The sequence below is a fragment of the Neodiprion fabricii genome, chromosome 6, assembly GCF_021155785.1.
Source record: "Neodiprion fabricii isolate iyNeoFabr1 chromosome 6, iyNeoFabr1.1, whole genome shotgun sequence".
NCBI classification, from domain to species: Eukaryota; Metazoa; Arthropoda; class Insecta; order Hymenoptera; family Diprionidae; genus Neodiprion; species Neodiprion fabricii.
This window is the reverse complement of record NC_060244.1, coordinates 6,416,327-6,431,952: the sequence shown is the minus strand read 5'-3', so window position 1 is coordinate 6,431,952 and position 15,626 is coordinate 6,416,327. Positions and strand designations below refer to the sequence as shown.

Genomic DNA, 15,626 nt, shown 5'->3' with positions numbered 1-15,626 from the left:
GATGCGGATTTCTCGAGGGAAGGAAGCTAAAGAAAGGAAGAAAAAATTATGATACTCAGGTGTATATGTACGTGTCATTGCCTCTTGTCTCTCTAAATTTTCTGGACAGGAATGAATATCTAAAAATACAATTTTCCACGAGGATTGAATTATGACAAAAATAAAGGTGTTAAGAGACTTTGAAAACGCAACGGTTAAACCACTATTTGAAATAAGTTAATTTCGTTAATTTTAAATTTATAAACCTGCACACTTTTTCACAGATTTTCTGACTTCTTCCGATTTCCCCTCGCGTTTTTTGACAAAATCGATGCATTTGGTATTTAAAAACCAAACATTGTAAAATCGCGTCTAAAATTTACAATTTCCGAAACAAATGTCAAATCAGCTAAATAACGCACATAAATAGAAATAACGATTTAGCACCGATTGAATGGAAACGCAATTGTATCTCAAACATCCCGAATATTCTATGGAAGAACGATGATGTTACTTTTAAAAAGACTTGAAAAAAAAAACCAAATTTTTTTACACAGTGCTTGTTATAAAATTTTAATCGTCTCGTAACGTTTAGCACTTAAGATACCGGAGCTTCTCTGCCTTATCCTCTTTCTATTACTGCAAAATTGAATTTCCGACTCGTCCATTATTATTGTATCGTCCATTCACCGATTCTAGAAATATTATCGGAAAACCAGACGTTGCGTATAACCGTATTTCCGTAGAATATTCTCTAGTTTTCGAATTGAGGTATGACAATAATAACGATGGCGAGAGAAATAGCGGTGAAAATAACGAAGAAGAGAAACAACAGCGGTCTGCGGAATAAAATAATGATAGTTAATTGACTTCGCACAGCTTACCTCCAGCGTTATTAATTGAAACCCGAAGGGCGAAAATACGGTTGCAGACAGGATCGTTCGCCGCAGCCGAAGAAGAAGTCTAGGAAATATTTTTTCCGATAACACCGCGAAACGTATGTATATAATAACTATCGAAAAGACGGAAGACGAGGAAGAGGATTGATGAGTCAAATTTGGAGAATATGTACCTTCACTGCACGTGAATGCAAAAACAAAGATTTCGGACTTTCGGAGAATTATTTTTTAATTTCTTCTTGTTTTTTTTTTTTTTTTAATGAAATTAGAGGGGAAAAGAAGGAAACGAATATAAAAATTCTTTTCTTGAGCTAATTATCCAGAAGCACACCGCGACCTGATCAGACAACAGTTTAGTTTTATCCGCACGGATGCAAACGCTACGTAGACTCAAAGAGATGTTGCAGAATGATTTCTTTTTTTCTTTTTTTTTTATGTCAATTCCAGGATTAACTATTGAAATATTTTTTCGTCTTCTTTCTCGCACATGCGTTAATTCACGAGGACGATAGAGATGAAAGAAAAAAAAAAATGAATCAACAAATGAGAAATTAAAGGAAAGCCGCGAAACGCGGCTCGTCACGACGCACGTTTCCGAAGACGATACACGGAAAACCGGCCCGCGCTGTGTTTCAAATTTTGTTCCGATTACGCAACGCAGGGTTCAATATGCGGCGAGAGAAGAGGTTTCGCATCGAATTGTAGCTGACAACCGACTGATTCTCCGCTAGGAAATAACCGCCTTACCAAGGGGCATCGGGAGATCGGCGCCGACGTATTCGACGACCCTCTGCGGGAGGCGCCTGCGCCCCTTTTGCACCCCTAATTATTATTAGGTACACGTGATATCCCGACCGCCTTGCACTTTTACGCGGCACGCTTCGAAATACACAGCTGTATAGCTAATACGAATTACAGATGCGTAAATATTGTCACGAGTTTGGCGGGGGATAAGAAAATAGAAAGATCAAAACACGGAAGGGCCACAATATATAATTTCAAACTAGGAGAAAATTTAATTTACACGATTTAAAAATGTACAAAGTTCGTGTATGGAGATGTGAAAAAATGTAGAGAATATAGAATGCCAAAATGTATAATCGTACACAGACATTAGACTTAGCTGTTCTATGTTTTGACATTTCTATATTTTCTCTTTCTGTACGTCGACTTTCTACATTTTGATAATTCTCGTACGAATCGGATATTCCCATCTTTGAAAATTCTGTATCCTTTCTATCGTCGATGCATCCTGTATACAGTTTAACAAGAGAATAACATCCCTTAAGACAATGAATTATCGCATCACATCTTTAATCAACGTTATTAAAAAACGCAACAGTCGATTTTAAGGCTTTAACACGAGATCGCGTACTTCTCTAAAATACTTGCCCATTACTAAAAAATCTTTATTCTCAATTCGATGATCTTAGGAGGGTAAATAAAAATGTCGATTATACGATTGATTAGGATTTCGCGTTCGGTGATTCGGATGAAGGATTTCCGACACGAGTGGAACTCGTACCTTGGTCAATGAATGTCAGTCGATGTCTGACATTTTCTCTCTTTTTCCGTTCGTAATCTTCGCTAATGAACCGCACATTTCCTGTTTGCATAAAGATTACAGTAGCAAGCTGTTATACTCATCGTTGCCTGCGTAAGAATATGCTTTTATCGCTTATGCGTGTAATTTCAAAATTTCTATACCATGGAATTTGACGGTAATTTTACTTCAAAATATTCGATCAACTTCAAATTATTATTTATCGATTTTTCTCGTTACTGTACACCGTTATTATTATTATTGTCTTTGTTAATTCTTTGCGAATAATTTACACTTTTTTTACAAGGTCCTATGTATGTACGAATGAAATTCGTCTCTACCATTAGTAAACTTGTTATGAAAAAAAAGAGTGGTTTGTAATAACAAAAAAAAAAAAATAACAGCAGCAACAAAGTTGGATATGAATAATCTGACGCTTATATGTCGGCGAATTTTCATTTTTGATCCGGGTCGCAGATTACTTTTACAATCTCTGGATATCCGCAATTCCAGAATACATTTATACTCATTTGAAAAGTTTCCAAAAAAACAATCATTTCTTAGATATAACAAGCACATGCGAATGGAAACCTGGTCAAATTCGATCACAGAATGAGGATCAGAAATAATAATATTTTGTTCAACAGCTGAGCAATTGCCATGTAAATACGCGTCGTGTAATGAAATTTCAGGCGTGACCTGTCGACTCGAAATCTATCAAAGAAATGTGTCAACAAGTGATTCGTCTCGCTTACCTCGCCGTCGCTGTCATAGTATATAAGGTATTGCCTGGTGAGGACGAACCATCGCTGCTTGTAGTTGATCGGCGTAAATCGTTTCTTGTTTTGAGAGCGCTTTGTCATAAATCCTGTCTTAACAACACCATCCACGCCTTTAGCCTCCGCCTTCCCATCCTTCCCCGTCATCCCTGAAAAGAAAACCCTGTAAAATGCAAAACATCAAATTAATGAAATGTATTTTTGAGAAAGTGGACGATATTTTGTAATCGTTATATTACTTCTTTTTCTTTCAAGCTTATTCTGGGCGTTATAAAGAAAATTTAAATAGTATTGCGACATTTAGCACAGTCCAGCGATAGCTACAGTCTGTTTCAAATATTACTAGACATATCTGTTGATCTGAAAGTAAGAAAAGTTGGAGCTTCTTGTCGAGAAAGGGAGAAACAAAGAGAAAATCCGATTCGCAGAGTACAAGTTTCGGTAGTTCGGTTCACAGCGTAAGAAAGAAGAAGAGAAAATATGAAGACAAAGAAGATAGCGAGAAGTTGAATAGAAGAGAATAGAATGGCGGATGAGAGCTGATTGAAAGAAGAATGTATGTTTGACGGATGGTGGATTCAACAAATTTGAACAGCTGATGACAGGGAAGTAGGGAAAAGATGAACAGAGACCAACTGTTGGCACGCCATCAGATAAAAGAGAGGAGTAAAACTGATATCGAATATGTGTGTAAATTGTGAACAGGAAACCGTTTCGAGATGGTCGATGCATGGCTCATTTTTCGTTGTTTACAAACACTGCATTCCATCAATCGCTCAGGTACAACAATCGAGGCGATTATTTTACAATGCAGTCGGTTTACGAACGATAATAGGAATAGAGTAAAAGTATAAAAGCGTCGAGAACATCGCGTAGCTAAACCGGGTACGGTACTGATAACGAAACCGAAGCTCAGTTCGAAAATAAGCGATAGGGAAAGGCGCACGGAATTTGCGGTTATAAAATACTGACGTTTTGGGTGCCGAGTTCCTCGGAATCGCCTCGGCCGACGTCGAAATAGCCGGGAAAGCGTGTAACAATAAAATAAAGACTATCGGTAGTCAACACAGTACTCTTACCATTCACAGCACCGGTTTGTCACACAGCCAGACGATGCATCGGTCTCGAGAACGTGGCTGCCCGCCGGATTCGGTTAGGGGTATAATGCGAAAAAAAAAATTCACGTGGATGCAAAGGAACACAGAGAGAGGCTTAGCGGCGGGCGGTACGGAGAGGGGGGAGGTAACCTGTCAAACGGTCGCGGGCGAAGCGACGGCTAGGGAAGACGGTCGGAAATTCACGAGATAACAGGAAATGCGCTACGGCGTTAGTCATGAGACACATCGATGTTCAACTGTTTTGTATTGGTCACTTATCCACTTGTCTGAATATTTTCCACTTCGACATTCGGGCAGCGCGATTTAATCCCGAGTTGTTTCAACCGCGACACCGAGAGGCAAGCGACGCTTTTCCGACGGTCGAATAACGTCGCTGTGTAGGTAACTGGATGAACTTTGAAAAAGCGTAAACATTTAACATTCCCAGGCATCTTCCATGTTCGGCGCTACGCAGGCATGTAAACAAAACAAAATGGCGAACACTAACCGCCGCGCTGCTTTTGTTTTTTCCTCTGCTGTGACGACTCGCGTTGTTCGACGCTGAAAACACAGTGACTGCCTCGTCGACGAGCCTTCCACTGCTTTACTCGTATTTCATGGCGTGAGTAGATCCACCTCGTCTATCTTCACCCTCCGATTGATGGTGTTAAACCGAGGCTGATATCGTGGTTATAACCTAGCCTAACATGACCCATATTTTTTTTCATCTGACGTTTAAATTCCCCTGACTCGTTTCAGTTCCTTCTCTTTTCTTTTACAGGAATAAAATCTTACGACTACGCCGTTGATATTATTTTATTAAACCATGGCGACTCCGGAAGCGACGCAGGTCAGCTCGCTGCCCATGCCGCCTACTCAGTACATCAACTTGTACACCGATGAGAACGTGCGTAGAGGAAGAGCTCCCCGTCCTCCCCCGGCTAATCATGAGAACTATTCCATGTTCGGGAACATGTTCAACGCCGACGACACCATCATAAGGCCGCTCGAAGCGCAGGGGATCAAGAGGCTTTATCCCCAGCATTTTGACCGGCGTCGTGAGCTCAAGAAACTCAATCACTCTCTTCTGGTCAATTTTTTAGACCTTATAGATCTGCTGGTACAGTGTCCCGACAGTCCAAGGAGAGCGGAGAAGGTGTGTCCTTGATTTTCTTCATACTTGAGACATTTAACACCAAGAGTTATTGACGATAATAAAGAATCTCATGGTTTTTCCTGACGTATTTTCAGGTCGAGGACTTGAGCCTGTTGTTCATCCATATTCACCACTTGCTTAATGAGTTTAGGCCGCATCAGGCTAGAGAAACTCTTCGTGTTATGATGGAGCTCCAGCGTAGACAGCGGACAGAAACCACCCTGCGATTTCAAAAACATTTAGACAAAGTATGCTATACGTGTCATTGGTTTATCTTTCATCACATTTGGTTTCTTCTAATATCACTGACTAAAATTTCTTTCAATTCTTTCTCTCTAGGTGCAGGAAATATTGCAGCATGCATTGCAGATGCTGCCTGACACTTCGGAGCTAGATTCAAGCCTTGCTGTCAGTACAGATACGATGGAAGTTATGGATACTTTGGGACTAGAGCAACAAGCTACAGATCCGTGTTGTCCAAGCGACAGAGTAATGTGCAATGTTATCGACGAAATGACCACATCGAATAATCTTTACTGATTCTGGATCAGCAAAAATTCATCCCAACAATAAAATAACAACTGTTTTATTCATTGAAAACAGTGTCAGAAACACTGTTTAACAGCAATTAAAAAGAGTTTTCAGTACCTCTAATTCTTGAATTTTTAGTTTTCGTCACGTAAAATTACGAAAGTAAAAATAAACATGCTGGCTTGAATTGCATCTTGCTACCTCGGTTGAATGAAATAATTTTTATACTTCAACGCTGTTAAAAAACTGGTTTATAGTGAGCTTAGATATAAGGAACAATTATTAGTGAATTTGTCTAGACGCGTGTGAGTTTCTACAATGATTATTACTGCATATCGTTTTATACATAATATAATTAATATTTTAAATATTATTTATTACTGTGCTGGACAGCGATTAAAATTAAAATACTCTGAATACGGGCGCATGGCTCTGCGATTTACTGTACTTATCATTTGTATATTTGACTGACTTGGAAATAGTCCAGTAATCATTACCAAGAAATGAAGGATTAAAATGGAACTACGTATTCTCCAAAGAAGTGAATAAAAATGAATTTCAGTACGAAGTTGTGAAAAAATATCTCCTAGAAATACTATTATTAGGGATGTCATAATAAGATGAATTATTGATCATTAATCAAGGTAGATTTCATCTGAATGATGACATAGATTCACAGCGCTAAACGTAACATGGAAACCTGTAGCTGAGTGTAGAAAAACGGGACAGTTCAAAACAATTTTGAGCCGAACAGCCTTACGTTCTTGAACGGTTTCATAATGCTATGTAATGAATCAGTTGATATAAATTAGTAGATAACGATACTCAAAGAAATACTTGATCGAGACATGGGGACAAAGTATTTCGAAACATTTATTATGTAACGATCTGTAAAAAAAAAAAGTGTTAAAAACCTTTCTGCATCTCATAAATACCTGGAACTGTTTTTTAAAAGTAAGGAACATTCATGTATAATCATTTCTCGAAATTCTTCACGCGTCACAATTCTTTGAAATATATCTATTGCATGTTTGATTTATCTTATATTTCCAGTACATTTTACCTTAAAAATACACTTCTCCTGGTAATAAACTCCACAACAACTGAGTTCACACTGTCTGATAACAGTAGCAAAGTTCAAATGATAACTTAAAGATGAGCCAATATAAATTGTCTGCTGTTATGCAAATGAACAGTACAGAGTTTAGTCATGTTACGTTACGCGTTGCTGGTCCACGTTCTTGTGGCTCTTGTAACAGCTGAAACAGAGCAGACATGCACGAGTCACGATGGCTTTACTGTGTGTCATTTTCGAGGTGTTTTAAGTAGTGTTACACAGCAGAGGAACGAAGACAGATTGGAAATCAGTGATTTAAATTTGCTGTCAATCAAGCCTGGCGCCTTCAAAGACCTGACGATAACAAATTTATATTTGTATCAAGGAAACCACATCTCAATTCTACAGTCCGGAGCATTTACCGGCCTACCAAAATTGACCCGCCTCCATCTGGATAACAATGTTGTCACCCTGATTCCTAATCTATTTCAAGAACTATCTCAGCTAGAGTCATTGTCGTTGATTTATAACAAGATCAACAATATACCGGCAGGGACGTTTACCGGACTATCGAAAGTAATGTGGCTCTATCTCAACCAAAACGATATTCCGGAGATAAAGCCAAACATGTTTACTGGACTCCCACAGCTGTTGTATTTGTGGCTAGATAATAACAAAATAGCTACCGTTGCTTCAGGATCTTTTGCAAATCTCAAGGAATTAAACCGTCTTCATTTGGACTACAACAAAATAACAGAAATAAAACCCAACACTTTCACCGGTTTAACGAAGCTTGAAACTTTATATGTTAACGATAACAGCCTAACGTCACTTCCGCAAGAGACATTTGGAAGATTGCCGGAGTTGAAGAGATTGTATGCAAATCACAACAAAATTGCAACCATCCATTCCCATGCTTTTAAAGGCCTGAGTGATTTGAAGATCTTACATCTTGAGCACAACGAAATTTCTGAGATTCAGCCCGCTGCATTTGAGGGCCTTGTCTTGGTTGAAGAAATATTTTTGTCCAATAACAGAATTCACACTCTCCCAAATAATGTATTCGCTGGACTAACTCAGATCAATTTAATTTACATGGCAAATAACACTTTGACTCAAATTGATAAAACTAGTGTTCAGCTGCCAAGTTCCAGTACAGTTTATTACACTGAATAAGATACTAGCGAATACCTTGAAGATAAATTGCAAACTTGCTACAAATACGGACATGACAGAAGTTAACTTAAGACTCGAGCAGCAGCAGCGACAAATTTGTATTTCCGGAGCAACTGCATTATTTCTGATATCAACTACAAGATAGAATAGACAAGATTTCAGTGATTATTTAATAGAGAAGATTCGTCAATGTTACGATAACAAAAATTTCTACCAATAGTAGCTGTCCAGGTGGTCTATTTAGTAGCAAAATATTTCACGCTTCGCCACGTGTCGTAGCTCAAAGAAACTACTTTTTTAAGAACGTAATACACACCCTACTAAATAATTTGCCTGCAAGATTGATACCTAGCTGATAAAAGTTTAACTAAAATTAATAGAAAGCGCACTTGATTGTCTAGATTTTAGTTTTGTTATAAGTGGTGATGCTGACAATTAGCCCTTGAAGATTGTTTGCTATACGGTTTTGTAGTTTAATTTATCGCCTTAGTTAAATGAAATAATTATTATTTCTCCACGATGTAGTGATGGTCTATTAATGTATCATTAATCAAAATAAATGTCAATAATAAAATATGAATATAGTATGTTCTTCACCTTATTCCGTAATACTATCGTCTATCGCTTATTTTCAACTCAATTATTCTTGTAAGTGGAAAAAGTAAAAAAGTGAAATAACAGTTATTGATGAATAATAAAAATCGTTTTTATTAGGATAATAATAAAGATATATTCACAAAACTACAGATAACATGAAACTTTTCATTTGATAATGGGATAGGGAAGCAGGGCGATGAAGAATTGCAATTATTGACTCACCTTATTCAACAGCTACCATCATATACAACACATATCAAACTACCTAAACATTATATTCCTGGGACTCGTTTACCTGAAAGAATGAATTTCGTTAGTTTATAGCTTCTGATACCACTGAAAGGAACCCGGGCTGCAAGCACCTGAAACAGATAAATTTAGCAATTTCTCTTTCTTCTCTCGCAGCGCAGCTTACCCTCGTTTGCAGTTTCGTTTTGGTACCTGAAACCTCAATGAAAATAAATCATGAGATGACAGCAGCCAAAGAAATACTTGGTTACATATAACCAAAACTGAATCATGCAGACATTCAATCAGCAGGTAGTGAAAAAATTGAATCAGCGGTCGTTAAAGATCAGTACAATAAATGGTAATGTGATAGAAAATTGAACATGAAGAGAAAATATTTTATACCGTTTATTAATAAAAAAAATAATAAAAATAAATATTCAAACGTAATATGGTATAACAATTTCGTCGAAAAAATTCAAAACACGAATACGAGTATATGTAATGAGCAGAAGTGTAATTTATAGGAAAGCAGAGAGTATTTATCGTTTCAAGTATGTCTTTGGCTATAAAAAATCCTCCAACTTGTGGCTGCAGCTTTCTTGACTTTCCGCAACTGTAAAAACCCAACTACTTAATGAAGGGAGAAAAGGACGGGGATCAAAATTCTACAAAGGGAAAGGCAGGGTGGAAATCATTGTAAGTTGCAGAACATAAGTTTGACATAGATTGCTGATTGATGAGCGAATTAAAATCCTCCAGCAGACCAGTGGCGGTTTTGCATTTGACGAGAATCGGCAGGTAGCTTATTTATGACCTCGGTAGCACGAAATTTTCAATCTGCATATCGTTACCAACAAAGGTACTAGGAGTAGAATTCTTCTTTCTTGACCTACTGATGCCCATATGTAATCTCTCGATTCATAGATTTTCTTAGCTTCTAAAAGCTTCTTGGCGCGTTCTTCATTCACCTTTGTATATAGAGTACAAAGTTGACCTCATTGTTGGTCAAATTAACTGGATATTGGTTGCTTCAATTTTGAATGTTTAACCATCGTTTAAAATTACGGTCATAAAAATTAGACATCAAAATTAAAACTTTGAGCACCACGAGTACCAAATATAACGAATAGGCACAAATCACGTCACTTTGATCCTTTTTTCCATCAGTATCTTTGTTTTTCCCTGATCCGAGGCATATTAATTAAGATGAATCAATACCTGACTGGACATGGATTTGCAAACAAAATTAACCACTTTGAGTGCAAAACACAACAGATCGACACAAACTGTTTCAGTTTTTATGTCTCGATCAACTTCTTGAGTCTTTCCTTCATTTGTAGTATGTCAATTCAGATAAGGTTGACACTTGAAAACACTCCAACACATTAATACGTTAAAGCTGCCACATCGTACATCAACTCGTGGTAGTAATGGTACAGCTTCTTTTTTACAAATAATCTTCATTCGCATATGCTTCTCACATCGCATTTTTGACTCCTCAAAATCCTTTTGGCGAATTTTATAGCTCGTAATTTGTTTTAGTCTTTGCATAAATATTTTCCACACCTCGTACGGACTCATTGCTTATTTTACGTCATTTCCATAGGATCAAATTTAGTAAGCACTCCTTCGCCATCCGCGACCACGTGCTCTGTATCCTCCACCACGTCCGCCAGATCGATTTCCCCTGAATCTGCCGCGATTTCCTGATAAGCAGACCATATAAAATTAGGTAACAAGTTTACAACACGTTATTCTAGGTAAAATAATTAGAATTTATGATAATACTTTTCCAGTAACTCCAAAGTTTCCTGACCTCTTAAGGCATTCACGATTTTGAGTTTTTTCACACTTTTCAACACAATTGGTGAACAACATTTCCAACCACTGTCACGTTAGGCTACATTTTTCAATCAAACGACATCAGAAAGTACATCAATTCTTTGAACATACTCACCATAATTTGAAGAAATGTTAGAGCTGTATTTGCCACTGGGAGGTGTGTAAATTTCTCGTTTGTTCCCTTTATTGTCGTCTTTGCTCCGTTTGTTCGGTGCATTATCGTTACCAAATGTAATCGGTGTGTGTCTCTTTTGTCCTGGTGATGCTTTATCAGTCTGAAATGAGATCAAAAATTAAATTAACGATTTTGCGGTTTGTTTTAATTTTGGATTTGTAATTATGTCATCATACAGAAGTAGTAACTAATTTGTTAGATTACAGATTTATGTTTCTTACCTTTTTGTCAGTTGTAGAGGGTTTCCATGAAAGATGTATAATGCTTTTGTAGCTCGGTGGTGAATGAAATAGGTCTTTGATTAAAGTGTTGATATTGTTGGTTGTTTTAAGTGCAACAACTTTCATTTGATTTTCGTCAGATTTCAACTGTTCTTCACTTTTTCCACTTATAGCTTCTCTGAGCTTTTTTATGTAACCCTGTATCCCCCTTGCAAAATATTGTAACCTCAGTCTAAACTCTTTCAGTTGATCCGCATCACGGGTCAAAAATTCTGGGACTTGCTTGCCAAGTTTGTGAAAAGTATACATCAGACACTCAACGTGGCTAAATTGGAGCTTTGGTAGCTCCGGCAAATCGGTTTCTGGAGGTAGAGGCATGTACGTCTGTTGGTAACATACACAAGTCATAAATAAGAAGCAGCCAATATTTTCAGAGTATTCACATCATCATATTTGTTAGTAAAATACTTACAACAAGGGCATTATATATCTGCTGTACTTTCTCTTCAGGTTTCTCGATCGTTCCACAGTAAGTAGTCAGTTCAGCAAGAAGTTTTAAAAGTTCCAATTGTGGATCTCTGCCTTCAGGTCCCGTGATTAAAGACAAATGGGGTAAGACTTGAACGCATATGTAACAAACAAATCTGGACGAGTCAACTTGCGACTGAAAACAGATAACAGTATAGTTATAGTTAGCAATTGAAATGACATTGATGTCTGATATACAACAAGAGCTTCACACACATTGAAAAATGGTAGGGCATGTTTAATGCATTGCACAAGTCGACTCCACTGTTCTTCGTTGGTGTGCTTAAAGGGAATTGAAAGCTCAGCTTGTTCAACAATAATATCAATCAACTCCTGTTGTCCAGTAACTGTAGATCCCAGTCTGGTCCATGCAAGTACTTCCATAATCGAGTGAAATTCATCAGCTGTGACATCCTGCGGAAAATTGATATTCAATTGCAATAAAATTTACTGGAAAACCCCAAAGAAAAAAAGAGATATTGTAAAAGGAAGGAACTGAATTTTTCACCTGTAATACTTTCTTGCACTCAACAATCAGCAAATCTTCTGGTTCTTTAGTTATGATATCATGGCCAACAGCCTTTAGTTTGGTAGCTAAAAATTTGATGCAACGTTCTCGAGCTCCATCATCGCCATTCAGAATCTGACTGAAAAATCCACTGATAGCACCTGTAGATGTGAACAATGCCTTAGTTAAAAATCGAAACTTAGCATGTCGAATGTATTTCTCTCTTTGCCTATGAACTTGAAGTATTTGGTGGTACACTTACCTTTAGGATCATTTTTTATTAGCGACATAATACTGTTTTGAACCACAGCCAATTCTGATGGATCTTGCGCTAATAACAATTGCGCCAATATATCAGCAATCCGCGCAGTATGTTCTTTGTTCTCTTTGCACAATGACGGCAGGTCTTTAATCGCTTGCTTCCTAATCTGTAAAGTCGACACGATTGCGATGGATTTTTACGCGAAGGTAAACTTGAAAATTGTAGAGAAATATTGAAGGTCTATATTCAATCTTACTGACGATGTTTTAATTACAAAATCCATCTGTACGAAGTGATAAAGGAGAGATGGTAAAACAGTAACGATGGGAAAACTGAATCGTTATTAAACATAAACAGAATCGATTTGTCATTGAATACAACTAATTTTTATAAGTCATCTTTTGGGAGCTTTTGGACTAACTCTGATGCTGCCGCCAAAAATATCGGTATGTATGATGAATAATTATTGATCGTCAATGGCAACGTCATTGTATCTGTACAATTGCTATAGCCAATTTCAATTGAGCCTGATGCTATTTTGGCATCTTCAAAAGCTTTAATAAACGGATAAGCCTGTAGATTTCACCAACTGCTGAAATTCCTTACACATCATAATACCTTGAAATATTGTTATTGTTTATGCAGTGTATTTTGATTTTCTAGAATGAGACATGTTTCATGTAAGCCATGTTGGCCTCATTATGTTTTTGTTGCTTTTGTCATAAAAGTGACAAAGTTCAGGATCAGTGCAAATATACCATCAGATTATTAAGAAAAGTGATTGTGCCAGAGCCAATTTCATGATGCTTCACTGCAGCAATCAGTAGTAAACAACATCTAAGAGATGAAAAGACTTTCATGAATTTGACTTTCACAGTCCAAATCAATGTAATATAACAATGAAACACAAAATAGCAAAATAGCTACGAATTTCGTAAATAAATTTTCTGGTAACAGACTTGTATCAGTTTTAAGTCTGTTGTAAGATATATGGTTACCACATCTTTTTTCAAAATTATATCCATGCCCAACTGCGATGCAGATGGGATTACTTTTGGGTTCAAACTCGTTGATTACATGTATTTACATATCACTACTTTCAATATCAAAAACAGGGAATGGTGAGAGGAATTTATTTTAAAGAGGATAAATGGTTTAATATATAATATACAATGAAACGAGTTTATTGTTCATGATCAAGTTGAAGAGTATGAATTCAATTTGGGCAAAAGAGATTTAAGGACTTCAACGATAATTATTGGAAGGCAGATTTGGACGGAGGAACTAAACTTGACTTGTTGAATGTAGCAGCAGAAGTGTTTGCTTGATAAAAAATTGAATGGAAATGCACTTCATGAAAGATGAAATAAAAATCATTCAGACAATAGGTGTGAATCTATAGGGATAGATGCAGAAATTCACGATAATGGGAGAACATGTGCATCTGAATAAGTGCAATCCCGACTGGTTACAGCAATTAGAGTCTAAATGAATATGGAGAAATATAGACAGGAAGGAGGCTGTAAGGATTACTATAAGGAATGGGAAATATTATTAATAAGCGATAGGCGATAGTTAATCAGAACAAGACTGGGGGAACATCTGGCTGACAAACAAAAACCAACATATACACTGTTTAAGTTAAATAAATTCCGTAGCTGTATATGCATATGTTTTTTTGATTGTTTAATCAATACGTGTAACTTTCGCTTCAGGTGCAACAGTTGAATTACCAACGGAAATACAAATAGTCACGGTGAGGCGCGATACTAAAATAATATTTGCGCACAATGTTTGTTCGCCATAAATGTACAAAACAAAGTTACACATAACAACTGTACAACTACGCTGACTAAATAAAATGAATAGTTGATCGAGGTTTACATAATTATCATATGTGGTTTCGTTAGTGATGGGAAATGAAATGTATATTTTACAGAATGGGTAACATGGTAATTGTTTACTGCTAACTAGGTACTTACAGCAATGTCTTCATCTTCGCAGAGATCAAGATGAGCATCAATGGCCTGATCTGCGAGTTTAGGGAAGTGTTTGAAAAATCTGGCGATGAATTGCGAAGCAAGGCGCTTTTCTTTCGTCGTTCCCTTCACCGCGGTGAGAATTTCCATGTACTCTTTTTCATGCTAGAAATTTATTAAAATAACGTAAATTAATTTTAGACAGACGGAGCATGAGAAAGGTTTTGCAAGTCACCAATAATCTGTATAATTTCAATTTTGCGAGCTAATTGGATCTTCAACATTTCGTATCCAGATAGCAAGAATAATTCAGCAAAAATAATGTGAATCAAGACGTGAAATTCGAGGGAAGTATAACCAAGCCAACGGCAGAAATTACAAACCTCGGCTAATTTATCCTTGGCGTCAGCTAGTATGCCAAAATTTTTATACAATTTCTCAATGCTGTCGGTACTCATCGTAACGGGTGAGTAAAATCCTTTCAATCTGATGAAATAAAACTTGACCAGATTCGTGGGACTATAAAATACACCGTAAATTCGTCCACGTCCAACCGGTTTAACGCCACGCCAAGAATGAACTCAACTCACACCAATGGCCGCCAGGCGACAACAACTGGGTGAAAATTGAGAAGGTAAACTCGACATACGTGACGACGCGAAACAATTTCCGGCGGAAATGCGTACGCTTGACGTTAAGAGGAGGCTACCGGGGTTGACCGAAGATATACGAAGACTGCTAGCCTTATGAGAATTTTCGTAATCGAAAGTGGACTAGATAAATTTCACCGTCAAGCTGAGTCCTCCCCCCCGCGCGCAACTCAATCCGGCAATCGGTCGGTAAGTAGAGGCGACAAGAACCGGTATTACCATCGCTCACCGCGTGTACCCAGATAATGCAGAGTCGAATGTTATTATGGAAATGGAACGACGAACGGGCACAGACTGAAATCTTCATACAACATCGTAAGGACGCCGTATACTTTCCAACTATGCAAATTCATTTGAACCAAATTCATCAGTCAACGATGGGAGTAGCCTCGCGTGTGCAGAAAGTGTGGCAGAAA

At 37.4% G+C, this 15,626-nt stretch overlaps 4 protein-coding genes across 7 annotated transcripts in view; 2 read left to right on the top strand and 2 right to left on the bottom strand.

The window, feature by feature from the left end:
- The window catches only part of LOC124185477 (tyrosine-protein kinase Btk29A), a 147,709-nt gene extending 143,275 nt beyond the window's left edge, over window positions 1–4,434 (bottom strand). The window contains exons 1-2 of one of the 3 annotated variants that reach the window (XM_046576294.1): window positions 4,280–4,434; window positions 3,177–3,363 (exon numbers count right to left, since the gene is read on the bottom strand). In XM_046576294.1, coding sequence (XP_046432250.1) covers window positions 3,177–3,347 — 171 coding nt within the window. In that variant the 5' untranslated portion in view covers window positions 3,348–3,363; window positions 4,280–4,434. Of the gene's footprint in view, window positions 1–3,176; window positions 3,364–3,910; window positions 3,955–4,172; window positions 4,251–4,279 lie in introns of those variants that run through there. The other 2 variants (XM_046576295.1, XM_046576293.1) reach the window with 2 other exon arrangements.
- Window positions 4,435–4,562: 128 nt separating this feature from the next.
- LOC124185482 (mediator of RNA polymerase II transcription subunit 7) lies at window positions 4,563–6,552 on the top strand. Of its 2 annotated transcripts, none has more exons than XM_046576305.1 (4): window positions 4,563–4,961; window positions 5,079–5,453; window positions 5,549–5,701; window positions 5,793–6,552. In XM_046576305.1, exons 2-4 carry the CDS (start codon window positions 5,124–5,126, stop codon window positions 5,991–5,993), a joined length of 684 nt encoding a protein of 227 aa, XP_046432261.1. In that variant the 5' UTR covers window positions 4,563–4,961; window positions 5,079–5,123; the 3' UTR covers window positions 5,994–6,552. The 2 variants fall into 2 exon arrangements, with proteins under 2 accessions (XP_046432261.1, XP_046432260.1); XM_046576304.1 differs by having other exon boundaries at window positions 4,565–4,919.
- Window positions 6,553–6,705: 153 nt separating this feature from the next.
- On the top strand, window positions 6,706–8,793 carry LOC124185481 (leucine-rich repeat-containing protein 15-like). The gene has a single exon (XM_046576303.1). The coding sequence runs from the start codon at window positions 7,195–7,197 to the stop codon at window positions 8,215–8,217; it is 1,023 nt and encodes a 340-aa protein (XP_046432259.1). The 5' UTR covers window positions 6,706–7,194; the 3' UTR covers window positions 8,218–8,793.
- On the bottom strand, window positions 8,526–15,342 carry LOC124185479 (apoptosis inhibitor 5). Its single transcript, XM_046576301.1, has 9 exons — window positions 14,944–15,342; window positions 14,564–14,725; window positions 12,582–12,747; window positions 12,320–12,480; window positions 12,028–12,225; window positions 11,756–11,947; window positions 11,284–11,667; window positions 11,003–11,162; window positions 8,526–10,751 (listed from the first exon to the last, which is right to left on the bottom strand). The coding sequence occupies exons 1-9, from the start codon at window positions 15,016–15,018 to the stop codon at window positions 10,660–10,662; spliced, it is 1,590 nt and encodes a 529-aa protein (XP_046432257.1). The 5' UTR covers window positions 15,019–15,342; the 3' UTR covers window positions 8,526–10,659.
- Window positions 15,343–15,626: the final 284 nt, after the last annotated feature.

Bases quoted from the DNA above. Each gene is read 5' to 3' on its own strand.
- LOC124185482 (XM_046576305.1), top strand. From the start codon at position 5,124: ATGGCGACTCCGGAAGCGACGCAGGTCAGCTCGCTGCCCATGCCGCCT. The intron at 5,454-5,548 runs GTGTGTCCTTGA...ACGTATTTTCAG, and splicing joins GTCCAAGGAGAGCGGAGAAG to GTCGAGGACTTGAGCCTGTT. The intron at 5,702-5,792 runs GTATGCTATACG...CTTTCTCTCTAG, and splicing joins TTCAAAAACATTTAGACAAA to GTGCAGGAAATATTGCAGCA.
- LOC124185481 (XM_046576303.1), top strand. From the start codon at position 7,195: ATGTTACGTTACGCGTTGCTGGTCCACGTTCTTGTGGCTCTTGTAACA.
- LOC124185479 (XM_046576301.1), bottom strand. From the start codon at position 15,018: ATGAGTACCGACAGCATTGAGAAATTGTATAAAAATTTTGGCATACTA. The intron at 14,726-14,943 runs GTTTGTAATTTC...ATAAATTTCTAG, and splicing joins CCAAGGATAAATTAGCCGAG to CATGAAAAAGAGTACATGGA. The intron at 12,226-12,319 runs GTGAAAAATTCA...AATTTTCCGCAG, and splicing joins AGTGCAAGAAAGTATTACAG to GATGTCACAGCTGATGAATT.